The sequence below is a fragment of the Cannabis sativa genome, chromosome X (genome assembly GCF_029168945.1).
Source record: "Cannabis sativa cultivar Pink pepper isolate KNU-18-1 chromosome X, ASM2916894v1, whole genome shotgun sequence".
Taxonomy (NCBI): domain Eukaryota; kingdom Viridiplantae; phylum Streptophyta; class Magnoliopsida; order Rosales; family Cannabaceae; genus Cannabis; species Cannabis sativa.
In genome coordinates this window covers 84,949,361-84,964,586 of record NC_083610.1, presented here as the reverse complement: position 1 = coordinate 84,964,586, position 15,226 = coordinate 84,949,361, and the positions used below count along the sequence as shown (strand labels likewise).

The following is a 15,226-nucleotide window of genomic DNA, read 5'->3' as shown; positions in this document are numbered from 1 at the left end:
TAGGTGGAAAAACTTTTACCGACGTTAGATAACATGCAAGCAAAACTCTTCACAAGTGGTTCTAAAAAGTCAAACGACACCATTTCATTTTAGGGTTCTAAGTGAAACTTTCTTAATGCGTACTTTGACATTTACCGACGCAAATATATAGAAAGCGTCTGCAAAAATATACGATTGATATTAAATAACCAACGCGTGCCCATTTCTTCTTCTTCTCTTTATCTTCAAAACCCAGCTACCCGTACCTATTCCCCACCCTCAAAACTGTCTATTTTCAATCTTTCTTTCTATTAAATCAATTTCAGATAAACAAGCAGAACATAGTAAAGTTGTATTTTGGGTGTGTTTTTTCTTTAAAGCAAAAAAGTTCATTTCTTAATTATTGGTACCAAAAATAGCCAGGGCAGCTTCTATATTATTACTTCACGTGTAGATGTAAATGATGATGACGTACCAGAGGTGATTAAATTTTTCCTAGAGTATGATACATACACAAATGTGTATATATATATGAATGCTTCCTTCATTTATATGCACTTAAAAACTATATTTGTCAATAATTACTTGAAAGCAGTTGTCGTTTGGTAATAAGTTTCATCTATTATCTTCCCATGATAAGTTTAACCGGGGATATCTATCATAAGTTTCAAAACTGGGAGAAGAAGATTAAAAGGTTAGATAACCTAGATTTCATACGGGGTAATACAATGGTAACAAGTACATAAACCAGACTACATTTAGATGGAATTCTACCATAAGTATAACAGAACAGACAACAAGGCTTACAAATCACAGAAACTATATTATAAATGTGAGTGCTCCCCTAATGTTGCAAAACATATTCTGATATGTTAAAGCATAATCATTATTATTGCGACTAAATTGTGTCCACTAAACAGATCGCCCCAAAGATACTAGATGAGTTTTCAATTACATCTTTCACTTCTCGGTGTTAAGTTTATACTCCAACTGACCCTTCTCTTTGCCTGTCACGTATAATAAAACATAAATTAGTGTGTCTAGATATTCCAATCAGAAACACCATCACTATCAGCGCAATAACTCATTGAGCAAATAAAGTTTATGAACTCCAATACCCCCACCCACCCCCCATCCCCGGGAAGCCTTTCTCATAAAAGATAATATACTCTTCTTAAGGGCTTCATATTCATCTAAACACGTATTTTTATTTTACTCCTATTGATAAAGCTCAGATCGGACCAACCGCACTAAGTCGAATAATTGAATTCAATAGAAGCCCTATAGCTTAGACAGACATAATATAGAGATGCTGCCCTGCGGGGCTAGAATTCAGATTCTGTGTCAAATTCGTTAACCAAGAACTTATTTCCCATGGAATTGAGAGGAGGCTATCACAATTATTTCTTGAGAAAGATTAATGTCATATTCATTTGAAGACAACTAATCCTTTTTCAATGAAAGAAACTACAATCATGCAAAATGACGTTGAATCAAGCCATTACATGAGAGGTCTTAAAGAACAGGGACAGTTACATCACTTAGTTTCTTTGATTAGGTAGAGCCTTGACTCGAGGGATAGCCTCCAATTGGTCACTGCTATACTATACGAGAATACAGAAGACAACTATCTTAAGAAGGAAAACAACAAGTATCAAGAGGCACTGCGTATAGAACCACCAACATGAAGATAAAGAAGATAAAAAGAGAGCCCTGTGGACAAGTGAAATATATCAAAAACAATACCTTCATCAATTTGACTTTAAGTTAATTAGATTGTATGTCTAGTGCGTGGAAAAGTTGGTATGAAAAAGAATTCTTATAGGACTAATAAGAATTGAGTCATATCATTGTAATGGAAAACATTACCTCAATAACGAGTGTTATCAAAAACCCAAGGTTCATGAGTGAAGAGCTCACGGCCATTCATTTCCACTGTCCCTGCAGCTATATCTTCCTCACGTTTCCTTACTGCTTCAGCTTTTCTAGCTAATGCATCAGCCTCCTGTGAAAACCCCAAATTCTAAATACATTTTTCTTTATAAACTTAATCACATCTCTTCTCTAACTACTGATGGGATTGGAGCAAGAGGCAAATTTACTATGCTTATTGATGAAATTGGAAGTCTTTAGTGTTGGCAAGAATTTTTCTTCATTGTACTAATAAAAATTTGAGAGATTTATTGGCCTTTCAAGGCATCAACCCCAATTGATGTTATAGTAAATGTACCATTCGGATTTGGGGGATTTTACAATTGAAATATATAAATCATTCTAGGGAGAAAAACCCAAAAAGACAACATGCAAGAACTATATAAAAAGTAGGATAATCGCATGAAAATCAATCGAATAATTGAGAAAAGACATAATCGAAAAAGGGATAAAGTAAAACCTAAAAGAAAGAGAAAGAAAGAACAGAAAACCTTGCGGCGTTTCCAGGAGAGGAACTGGGATTGTGTGATGGCATTGGGGTTAATAGTGTTATTAGGGCTGAGCTTGTTCTCTGCCTCTTTAACGTCTTCTGCTTCTGCACCCATTTTTCAGTTTCTCTTTCTCTCTGCAGACTCAGAGACGCAACCAACCAGACAACTACGATGCCAAGCAAGGCATCCAACACAAAATGACGTCGTTTTATGCCTTGAAATACAAATAATATAAAAAAAATTCTATTTGCACTCCATAAAATAATAAGTATACTCAAATAGGAAAAACTCAATTGTGGTAAGTTTACCTAACAACATATATAATTGTTGCATTACAGTTGTATTTAGGTTTTTTCATAGTTGACTTACCTTAAATGAATTTTTAAATTCTTAAGAACATGATGTTGGGTTTTTGTGCCTGTGACAGTCAATAGTCTTGTAATTCGTAAAGGAAAATACCGGGTAAGTTATGCAATCTCACACCGCCTGGGGATGGTCATGTGGGATGATTCTGAGACTGTGTAGGTATAGGACTACACAGTTGAAGATGGCTTAAATAGATTGATTGGTACTACCTATATCAACAAGGTGCATCTTGTTTTTCGGTAGCCCATCACGAAAGAACTCCACGATTAAGCGTGCTTGACCTGGAGTTATTTCAGGATGGGTGACCTCTTAGGAATTTTTTCTAGGAAGAGTGTGAGTGAGGACAAAGCACGCTAGAAACACTCGTGTTGGTCTGTAGGGTCAGTCGTCAATCTAGGAAGCAGCTAGAGTGACGTGCTTGACCAGTTATTTCAGGATGGGTGACCTCTTAGGAAGTTTTTCGAGGAAGAGTGCGAGTGAGGACAAAGCACGCTAGAAATACTCGTGTTGGTCTGTAGGGTCAGTCGTCAATCTAGGAAGCAGCCTGAGTGACGTACTCGTGTATAAGAGTCATCATTCTGTGGGTGTAAGGACCTAATAGAGGCTTGAAGCGGGGACGTTACAAATGGTATCAGAGCCTTAACCAACCATAAGTGTGGTCGACGAGGATGTCGGACCCCGTAAGAGGGAGGATGATTGTGACAGTCAGTAGTCTCGTGATCCGTAAGGGGGAAATACCGAGTAAGCTAGCTGTGCAATCTCACACTACCTTGGGATGGTCAAGTGGGATGATTCTAAGACTATGTAGGTTTGGCACTACCCAGTTGAAGATGGCTTAAATAGATTGATTGGTACTCCCTATTTCAACAAGGTGCATCTTGTTTTTCGGTAGCCCATCACGAAAGAACTCCACTGTTAAGTGTGCTTGACCTGGAGTAATTTCAGGATGGGTGGCCTCCTGGGAAGTTTCCCAGGAAGTGTGCGAGTGAGGACAAAGCACGTTGGAAACACTCGTGTTGGTCTGTAAGTAGTCGTCAATCCAGGAAGCAGCCAAAGTGACGTACTCGTGTATAAAAGCCATCATTTTGTGGGTGTAAGGGCCCAATGGAGGCTTGAAGCGGGGACGTTACATATCATAAACTTACCGTTATATCTTTCTAAGTCAATATCACTTAGTTGATCTTAGATCAATGATCTCAATCTTGAGATGGTTAGGTTCTGTTCAATTGTATTATTTGTGTTCTTTGACTTGTTTGTTAAAGTTGACCAATTGGATCTTCCCGATACTTACATCTTAAGAAGATGGTAGTACAATTGAGTGACAGCGCTAGTTACAAAATACGGAATCTATAGCTTCTATAAATGCATAGAAGTAAAACGATGATTTCCTTGGAGCTTGGCTAAACGAGATTAAATGGTAGAGTACTCATTTCAGTAATTATATTAGTTTACTTAAATATCATTTACAAGAAGCTAAGTATTTTAAGGATAAAATACATTGAAGAGTAGAACGGTAAATTTGTCCATACTCAATGTAAATCATCTATAGAGAATCATTGATTATTTGGATTGAAATAATAGACAATTAATAGTGTCTACATTTAGAACATATAGAGCGTTCAATATAATTAAGAGTGCAATTTCGAATCTATAGTGGAGTTATGAGAAATTAATAAGATAGAGAATTTACTTAGTAAATTTTAGAACTACTTATTGAAAGCTTGATTATATAGGTTCATAGTCCCCGCACTAGTTGAGAAAATATTACCTCGTAGACTCAATTAATTAATTTTATTTAATCTATAAAATTCTAAACATATTATGTATTTATACTAAACATTTCTTGTAGTGTTTAGTTTATTAACTATTATTTTTATCTTAATACATATTATATATTGACACTAAATATATTATTATATAACACAAAAATGCGTCAATAAAAGTGACAATATTTAGTGTTTAATTTATTAACTATTATTTTTATCTTAATACATATTATATATTTAGTTAAGAATATAATTATAGTAAAAAATTATTATACCTATTAAAATTATTATTAGTTTGAATTTTAATTTTAGCTGTGATGTAATACATAGGATGATGATAGGAAGCAAAGTTACACCATAGTGACAAAAATGAGAGAATTCACTAATTGTTCTCATAAATATGTTGCTTTACATGGAAATTATATATTGTAAGCACCTCCAATTCTTTAATTATTCATTATATTTTTACAATATTTTTCTGACAACACTCAAACCTAGCTACAATATCATATAATTGAATATCCCAACATGCATGAGTGCAACTAATAATCAACAATTAATAATTTCAGAATTAGGCACTAATCTAGATCCAAGGCATCCCTCTACAGCTTCACCTACCGTCATGAAAATCCTCTCTTTTCCAATTTTGTCTATAAACTTGGCCAATTTGAGCTTGTGAATCACTTGCCATTTTGGATTTGCAACTGCTAACTGCAAATATTAAACAAAAAATTACAACATTAATTAATTAGTTTTCCATATTCCACACTTTAGTAAGTATTAATAAGTTGGAACGCCGTTCGTATTATATTGTATTGTATTATATTGAATTGTATTTTATATAATATTTTATGTAAAACTATATATGGTATTCACTTTTATGGACACTTAAATATATAATATTCTAGTATAAATTAAAGTTTATACATAGTATTATATAAAAAGATGATATATAATCCAATTCAATAAAATACAATACAATACAATACGACATAATACGACGTTCCAATGTCATTGTACTCTTATGCATTAAGGTATCTAACACCATACTAATGTAGCGCGTAAGTGGCTGGTAATTTTTTATATTATTTATTAAATTTAAAAGTGTAAGACCTAATATATATTAAATATCAATAGTAGTTTGTTATTTCTTGTGGTGTTTGTCACCTATTTCTAGTATTTCTGATATTAATAAATGTGATATATATTGATATTTATATAAGGCTAATTAGGATTTTTGTTCCCTAAACTTTAGCATGTATCAAATCATGTCTTTTAAATTTTTTTAGCCGTTAAAAATTCTCCTTAAACTATTGAAATTGTTAGATTTAAGGACTTTTGTTTAATTTATTAATTCAATTTTATCATTTTAGTGATGGTTTATGTACTAAACCATGCTCTCCAAACTTTGATATCTACTAAATCATATTCCTCGAACTTTGACATGTAATGTCCTCTGAACTTTTATCCATGTTAAAATTTTTTACTAAAATTAGATAAAAATTCTTAAATCTAACAATCTCAATTGTTCAGAGGCATTTTTAACGACTTTAAAAATATAAAAAGTATAATTTAGTACATGTCAAAGTTCGGAAAGTAAAAATTCTAATTAGTCTTTATATAATAGGATAAGATGTATAGTCTTACTCCTATTCCATGCAAAAGCAAATTTTTGTGAAGTTCTTCCAGAGCTGAAATTCCCGAAGTGTCGATATTCATCACGACTGGTGCACATTAAACAAAAAATAAATAAATAAATAAACTCACATTAATATTAGTCATGAATAAATTAAGTCGAGAAACCATTATAATACCAAAATTATGCAATACATAAGTTTCACTAGGGAGGATTTAGTAAGTATAGGAGAGTTTTTTTTAGTTTTTTTAAATATAATAGTGCATATTATAATTATTTAGAACTTATATATATATATATATTTATGGGGTAATTTTATAATATAATTTAAAAAAAAAAAAGTGTATTGATGTACTTTTTATTTGTTTTGACATTTAGGAAAAAAATTTAGGTCTTATTTTTTTTTTCATAATTGTGTATGTTATAGTAATTTAAGATATTTTATAAAATTTTGAAAAATTTAGAATAATTTACAATGTAAAAAATAATATTTAAACAGTTTATTTTACATGCGTATAAAATAAAAGAATTATGCGTGCAACAGATTGTTTGAACCCTATTTTTGACGTGTTAAATGTTTTCAAATCTCTCAAAATGTTGCAGGAAGCCTTAAATAACTACAACGTACGCAATTACAAAAAAAAACTAGACTAAAAAGTTTTTTTGAATACCAAAACAAATAGGAGTACACTAATACATCCTTTTTAAAGAATGCATTATAGAATTTTCCTATATATATAAATTTTTATAACAAATAGTTTATATGTCCATGTCCAGTAATAAAAATAAATTTCAAATATTTTATTATTATTTTTATATAGATAGTATGTATGTTTAAACTTTATTTACGATATAAATTATTTTCTAAAAATTTACTTATAGTCTTAAATAAATACAACATACACTTAAAAAAAACTAAATAACACTGCTAAAAAAAAAAGAAAAAATGCGCACAATATATTATAAATTTATCACACAATATATTATAAATTTATAATAAAAAATGCACACACATATTTTTTTTTTTTTTGAAAGAAAAATGCACACACATATTATGATTAATAATAAATAATAAAAATAAAATTATTAATTTTTCTCAAAAAAAAAAAGTCAACGGTAGTTGACATCCCTAATTATCTGTTGGGTCTGCCCAATAATTATATGCATTTTGTTTGCTTTCCTTTCAACCAACCATATTTTTTTAAAAAAAGAAATAAATAATAAATAATTAAAAAAAAAGAAAAAAAAAAAACTTATTGTATTATATTAGAATTAAAATTATTAATAAAAAAGAAATGATAAAAAATACTAAAAAACATGTCACATATCATTATTGGTCGTAAATGTTAAATTTTATATATTTTAATTTAAATTAAAATATGAAATATATCATAGTATGTCAAAAAAAAAAAAAATGGAATCATGGTGGCGATATATGCCAATCTTATCATTTTAAACACAATTATGTTTTAATTATATGAATGTTAATTACAACGCCATCTTTCTCAACCTTCACACTTGTAACATAAATATTAGGCTAAAATATTTTTTTTTAATTTTTTTTTTTTACATAGTAGTGCTATTTATAGTTACAAAATCATTATTTTTTTAAATAAAAAAAATTTAATAGTCTATAGTATTAACAACAGAATTTTGATATTTAAGTTTACCACTCCTATTCAAAAGCTTCTAATTTGTGTTTTGATCTCTAAATAGGCTATACGAAATTATAACTACAACGGACTATTGAGAAAAAGAAATTATTTCCGCATATGTTTTTGAACGCAAAATTTAAAAGGAAGATTATAATTAGTATTTCTCTTATAGCTTATTGCAATGCTCCTCTAATTATGTAGTATTATAGCCTAACAATACTTATTACACATTATATTATTAGTGTAATTTTGTATGGAATCTGATGACATATTTTAGATTAGATACAGTACCAATGAATATATTTAAGTATGTGTTGAGAAATGTGAGCTAAAAAGTATATTTTATTTACTTTGTTAATCAATAATATAATGTAGGGTGTTTAATAAATATTTATGTTCACTATAATATAATATATTTTGGTAATAATAATTAATTAATATATTTAGCATTAAGAGTAAACTTACTGGACATATCAAGGATAACTACTTGAACTCTATCCTTTACATGAGTCGAATCTTCTGTCCCATAATCCTCCTCCTCATCTTTCACCCATCTCATTATCCTAATTATTAATAAGCCAATACATACATAATGAGACAATTACTTAATAGTGTTATTGACAAAATATATGTTACAAGGTCCTTGTAGACTAGAGGCAATGGTTTTTATATTTATTTTGAACTGTATTTGTGTCATGAAAATACGAAGGAGATGTACTAGAATTTTGCAGTGTTATGCTGTAACAATTATAATGGCATAATTAATTATATATAATATATATATGTACCTTTGTCTTACGAAATTAGCATTAGCAAAACAAAGCAAGGCAGAGTTGATACGGATGGTCAAGATGCCTGGGGGAGCTTTTGTAGCCATTGGATATTGGCTGATTTCACAGAACGTATCTGTTCTGGGAATTCTCCCTATCAATTCTACCCCTGGTCTAATTGCATGTAATAATATCTTACCAAAAGATATGCTTACCTGCAGATATATGCATGTAATTAACACTTAATATATACTAATCAAGTTGCATCATTTACTACCTTAATTTTTCTATATACAATTATCTACAACTTAAAATTATATTCTCATGGGTAAAAGTGCAAATGCTACTAGACAAGTAGTAATATGGAATGGGACCCAGATCATGTATTGTGCGCTGATTATGATGTTGATGCTTACACATGTTTACAAGTCCTTCTTCTTCTTCTTTGTTGGTAAATTTTAAAGTAATAGACCCATGATCAAAAATAAGAATATATATCATATGTATATGGGCCAAGAGAAATGTGCCAATAGAGCTAAGAAGTAAGTGGTAGATATAACGTCTGTAACAAGACTAGAGACCTGACTAGTAGCCTTACTTTTGGAAAGGTATATATGTATATATGCACATATATAAAAAAGCTAAGAATCCACTAAAGAAAAATTGATCAAGACTGGACCAAAATAATTTCAAGTGCTCAATTATGAGACGAGGAGCCCATCTCCACCACCCATAAATACCAAATAATATAACACACATTCAACAATTAAATCGGAAAACGACTCAATAAAATATTATATATATATATATTTATAATATTACATACCAATCATGAATATTACAATATAATTTTATACGTAACAACAATTATATATATATATATATAATCCTCTTAAATTTTGTCGCTATTACTTAAGTTGATTGATATAATTATCAGCAGTGTGTTCCAATATTTATAGTACTATTATAGAGAGCAACATCACGAGGGCATGTTTTTATTGTTTCGGTGACTTGATTAAATTATTTATATTGTACAACTTGGATGATGGGGTTCTATCATGGTCACGTCTATAATATGTGTTTTTTTTTTAAAAAAATATATATAATAATATAATTAACAAAATATTAATATTAATTAATGAAATTAGTTATAATTACCGCAATTAATAGACCGATCTCAACTGAGGCGAACAAAACACCAAAGAAAGCACCAATGCAAGCAAGGAAATCTAGTTTGTCAACTTTCCAAATATGAAGGGCTTCATTAAAGTCAATGAGGCCTGGAAGTGCTGAGAGAATGATAGAAGCTAGGATGGCCATGGGAGTGTAGTACAAGAGCTTTGTTAACAATTCTAGTGACAAAATCACTGTTATGGCCATTACTATATTCGACACAACTGTTTCACACCCTGCGCTGAAGTTCACTGCTGTTCTTGAGAACGAACCTGCAGTATTTATATATATATATATATATATATAAATATATTAATACAGATTTAGAGAGAATCCACCTCAGAGTCTTATATATATTAAATTTAATTATACCGGTAGCCACGTAGCATGAAGTTAGAGATCCTGCAACGTTCATAAAACCCATGGCCACCATTTCAGTGTTACCATCGAGATGGTATCCTTTAATGGAAGCAAAAGAACGACCTACAGCAATTGCTTCCTGATAATATATATATATATATGAATAAATATATAATTAATTAATTAATAGGTAGGTAATAATTAAGAGAAATTAAATAAAAATATTACTCACGGTGAGAGCAATAATAGCACAAATGAGTCCTGTTTTGGCAGCTTGTGCCACATGTGGACCTGTGAGCTGTAATTTTGTAGCAGAGATTGGATTAATGCCTCCTTCGATGTGTTTCACTATATTCACTCCATGCTTATCACCTTTTGTTAAGTACACTATTAGTGTAGATAATACAACTGATATTAAGGGAGCTATTGCTGGCAACCAGAACAGCTTTTTATTTCTTCTACCCTGCACGTAAATTATTAATTAAGCTTATATATATTTAAAAGAAAAGAAAAGAAAAACAAAGCTATATTGTGGTGACATATGAATTTACAATTACTTACGATGTGTCGGGCAATTAGAAGAAAAATCAGGAATGAGCAACCCAGAACAAAATTCAAAGGGTGCCACTGTAACATAAAAAGTCAATTAATTAAATTAATTAGAGTAAGGTTATTAACCCATTAATGTGTTTATATATGAGATACTTACTGGGTCGTGCAACAGTGATTTGAAAACGGATGTCAATACAGAGACCACATCTGTTTTGGTAGTAAAGTGAGTAATGCCAAATAGACCCTTTAGTTGTTGAAGACCAATAACAATGGCTGCTCCGGCCATGAATCCCACAATTGCAGCATGGGAAAGAAAATCCACTAGAAAACCCAACCTAGTGTATAAGTATATATGCATTAATTAAGAGAATTAACTATAATTATATACATATGTAGTATTTAATAATTGAAGAGTAACGTTTAATATATATAATTGAGTAATTTATTATCAATCAATATATATATATATATATACATATATAAACCTTAAGAATCCAAAGGAAGCTTGGAAAACCCCAGCAAAGAATGTAACAGTGAAAACAAGGTTGGTATAGGCGACAGGGTCAGTTACAGGGTCTTGAATCTCCGGAACCAAAGAGGATATTAGTAATGAAACCACAGCTACTGGTCCAATGGCTAAATCTCTTGAGCTCCCCATTACAGCATAAATTAGAGGTGGGACAACGCTTGTGTCTGTATATCATCATATATAATAATATAAATACATATATATAATGAATAGATTTATAAAGTGAAATTATATGCAGAGGGGTCATCGTAAAATAACTTACAGAGGCCATACTGTGGATCAAGCTTTGCTAGATTTGCATATCCTATACTCTACACAAAACAAATGTAACACTAATTAATTAAGTTATGTAGAAGAATTTTGAGTATGTATAAATATAAAGAGGTAGTACGTACGTACCTGAGGAATGCTAAGACTAGCCAGAGTTAAACCAGACATGAAGTCATTTTTGAACATAGAAAAATTGTAATGTCTTCCCCATCGGAAGATGGGAAATAGAGTTGGAAGGAACGAAGAATGGTTAACTGTATTCTTGGTATGAATATTTTTCTTTTTCTTGGAACAAAGAGACTCATATTTGATTGAACAAAGAAGCTCCTGCCAGATAGTTGGAGGATCAGGAATGTTGAGGACCATATTCTCATGATCAGATGATGACGATGATGTTTTGATATGATCACCATGATTATGATGATGATGATTAACAGCACCTTCCTCGACATTAGCTATATCGAACTGTTGAAGCTCTAGTACTGAGCCAAATGCGTTATTATTAGTACTCTCACTTTGAAGTGAACCCATTTGGCTTAGCTGCAAAAGTTTTGCAATGTTGTTTGGGAAAGAATTGTGAATGATTTGCCCTTTATATATATGCGTTATAAATTACATCAAATTAATGGGATTATCCATATATATTAAAGGACCCTAAGAGTCCCACATGGAACAATAATATGACAAGTACCATATCCCTAGAGTTTTAAGTTGGCAAACATGTTATTATATTATAACTCCCTAACCATGCCTATAAAATATATTCAATAATGAAATGAGTGTCAATATATGCCAAATATTTGTTTCATATTTTCTAATATTCAATTAGAAAAATATTATTTTATCAATTCAGAGTTATATATAAATAAAAAGAAGTTATCCAATAAATTTCTAAAAAAATATTTTCCTCTATTTTTTTTACTAAAATGTTGTTAGATATATAAGAGTATCTAATGGAGTGCTAAATTTATTTGGTTAAGATTCGAGTAGGCAGTGCTTTGAGTCGACTTCACTATAAAGAATGAGGTTACACACTCAAATCAGAAATGATCTCCAACTCGCATTACAAATTTCTCTCTGAATGGCACAAGTTCTCTCTCTCTGAAATTTTCTCTAGAAATATCATTGTACATTACAATTGTCTCAATTCTAAGTTGATCAAATCTAAACTCTATATATAAGGCGAGAAAGAGAGAAGGAGAAAGTTGAAGATTTTTTTTGAAAGAAGAGAGCTGAAGTTAGTTGTAACAAAATTAATGAATTCCGTTATCAACTGTTGACCTGAGTCTTGGACAGTTGGATGTTACAAATAACTAGTCTTCTAATGCAATATGAGTCAGATTAGACAAAAGTCTAACAAAGGTCCAAAGATATAAGGACCAAATCTTCACAATTTTTCACCTTGATTTCTATTTCCTTAAGTGTAACCTGTGAGTGAATTAGCGACTACTTTGGCAAAGCTCCGGGAATAAAGTCTTGATACCAAGAAAGTCTAATGTAATACTGAATTGCTCACTGGTATCACATTAGTTAGCATATTAGCAGGGTTGCTCTCTGTGGCAATCTTAACCACCTTGATGAGTCCATTTTTAACTATGTCCCTTAAGAAATAAAGTTCGATGTCAATGTATTTCATCCTTTCATGAAACATATAGTGCTTTTAGCTAAGTGTATAGCACTTTGAAAGTCACAGTGCACACTTACATCCCTTTGATCAAACCCCGATTCAGTCATGATTACCTTTAACCATAGAGCTTCCTTGACAACTTTAGTAAGGGAAATATACTCTAGTTCTGTAGTGGATACTAGCACTACATCAATTAGCTAGTTTCTATGTTCTGGTAAAATTGGTCACCAGTTCTTGGAGATGTTGCTATTCTGTAAAAATGAGAGACTCGAAACTACCCGATTTTTGTGTAAGTCACTTTGCTAGAAAAATGAAATGTGAAGTTGTAAATTTGACTCTTTTGACTTCATAGCTCTCAGTTACTATGGAAAACTATATGAACAATTAAGAAAAAATCAGAATCGGATAAGCAGAACCCAGCGCACCAAGCCATATGTCAACTTGGGTGTTGGGGGTTTCTTTTGGAGCTTCCGAGCTGCTATTTTGTCACTTTCTTGAACTTAAGGACAAGGTCTCCTACACTATTTTTGACCATTTTGGAAAGAATTTTCAGAGCAAAATTTGCATTTGAGTGATCAAAACCAGCGCACCAGGTTGATTGTCAACCTGGGCGCTAGGCCCAGCACCAAGTCAACTTGTACACTAAGCTTAGTTTTGAAGCCCCTGCAGTTATTTCTTTCTCCTCAAGTTTATTTGTATCTTCATTATTTCTGATGTTAGAATAATTCCCAGAACACTTATTCAGAGAGAGGATTGGAAACAGCCCAGGTTGACAATATGACAGCCTGCGCGTTGGGCCCAGTGCCAGGTGTTAACTGGACACTGGTCCAGTTTAAGGCCCTCGGAAAATTATGTTTGCTCCCCAAAAATAGTTGAATCTTAATCTTTGATGAAAATGGAGAATATTCCTGGAAGACTTTTTGGATAAACTCCTTGAAATTGGCCTAAGTTGACAAAATGTTAAACTTGGCACTAGGCTAGCACCAGGTGTCAACCTGGGTGCTGGTCCCTTGTTTTGGCCCCCAAGTTGGTCTGTTTCTTCCCCAAAAACACTTGTTTCCCAATTTTTTATGAAGACAAAGAAGATGCATGAGTTGGATTTGCAGTTTGATGCTTGGAAGTGGCCCAAGTTGAGAAATTATCAACCTGGGCGTTGGGTGCCTGGGTACCGGGTGCTCAAAAATGAAATTTCTTTGAATTTGATTCGGATGCCTCAAATATGTTTGTGGTATGTCTAGTTCATGTCCCAGTGTAAAATTTGACCCATTTTCACTTAAACGATCTCAAAAACTGAAACCCTAGTTGGGGTTTCAACCTGGGCGCTGGGTGAAACCCTAGGCGCCCAAGTTCATTTCTGATGTGTTGTTTCGTGTGTTTTTAGCTCCCAGACCCTGGACTTGGAGGCTATGTCTTCATGGTATAGAATACTGAAAGATAGTGAGTTGAAAACAAATTAGAGGGATCCAAACACCCATTTTAAAGTTTTCAAAGTCAACCTGCGGGCAGGCTAGGGACCCCTCCCATCTCGACGTGGTATGATTTAGGACTACTCAACTCCAGGATGTTTTCTTTCTTCCCACGTGTCAACCTTTGATGTATAGGGCTATTTTTGGTGTAGGCACATTGCTTAGTAAAAATCATTAAAAAAAAAAGATAAAGTCTTTTTTAGAATTCTAATTGGTTCAAGAAACCAATTAATTGACTACAAGACAATATTATCCCAAATAGTTTTGGGACTATGGGCCTATGTAACCAAACTCCAATAGGCAGTTCCCACAATTTATGAATAAATTTCTTGTTTTATTAATTCCTCCTAATTCCACTATAGGTTTAGAATTGTAGTCTTGATTACATAGAATGCTCTATATGCCAACATATACACTATGAATTACGTACCCATTGTTTCAATCTAAACAATCAATGTTCCTCTATGGATAGTTTACATCGAATAGAGAGAAATTTATTGTTTTACCCTTTAATTTATTTTATCCTTAAAACACTTAGCTACTTGTAAATGATATTCTAGTAAACTAATATAATTACTGAAATGATTGCTCTACCATTTAAACTCATTTATCCAAGCTTAAGGAAACCATTATTTCAATTCTAAGAGTTTATAG

The 15,226-nt window shown here is 31.8% G+C and overlaps 2 protein-coding genes across 4 annotated transcripts; both read right to left on the bottom strand.

Moving 5' to 3' along the window:
* Window positions 1–662: 662 nt before the first annotated feature.
* Window positions 663–2,657, bottom strand: LOC115702086 (uncharacterized). Of its 3 annotated transcripts, none has more exons than XM_030629532.2 (3): window positions 2,403–2,657; window positions 1,849–1,984; window positions 663–986 (listed from the first exon to the last, which is right to left on the bottom strand). In XM_030629532.2, exons 1-2 carry the CDS (start codon window positions 2,514–2,516, stop codon window positions 1,850–1,852), a joined length of 249 nt encoding a protein of 82 aa, XP_030485392.1. In that variant the 5' UTR covers window positions 2,517–2,657; the 3' UTR covers window positions 663–986; window position 1,849. The 3 variants fall into 3 exon arrangements, with proteins under 3 accessions (XP_030485392.1, XP_030485399.1, XP_030485402.1); XM_030629539.2 differs by having other exon boundaries at window positions 663–1,692; window positions 2,403–2,609; XM_030629542.2 differs by lacking the exon at window positions 663–986 and having other exon boundaries at window positions 1,845–1,984; window positions 2,403–2,610.
* A 2,217-nt stretch (window positions 2,658–4,874) lies between these two features.
* On the bottom strand, window positions 4,875–12,174 carry LOC115702076 (low affinity sulfate transporter 3). The gene is made up of 12 exons (XM_061105654.1): window positions 11,609–12,174; window positions 11,472–11,520; window positions 11,166–11,373; window positions 10,838–11,015; window positions 10,690–10,755; window positions 10,361–10,591; window positions 10,141–10,267; window positions 9,754–10,040; window positions 8,614–8,810; window positions 8,291–8,388; window positions 6,182–6,258; window positions 4,875–5,245 (listed from the first exon to the last, which is right to left on the bottom strand). Exons 1-12 carry the CDS (start codon window positions 12,008–12,010, stop codon window positions 5,084–5,086), a joined length of 2,082 nt encoding a protein of 693 aa, XP_060961637.1. The 5' UTR covers window positions 12,011–12,174; the 3' UTR covers window positions 4,875–5,083.
* Between the last annotated feature and the right edge of the window lie 3,052 nt (window positions 12,175–15,226).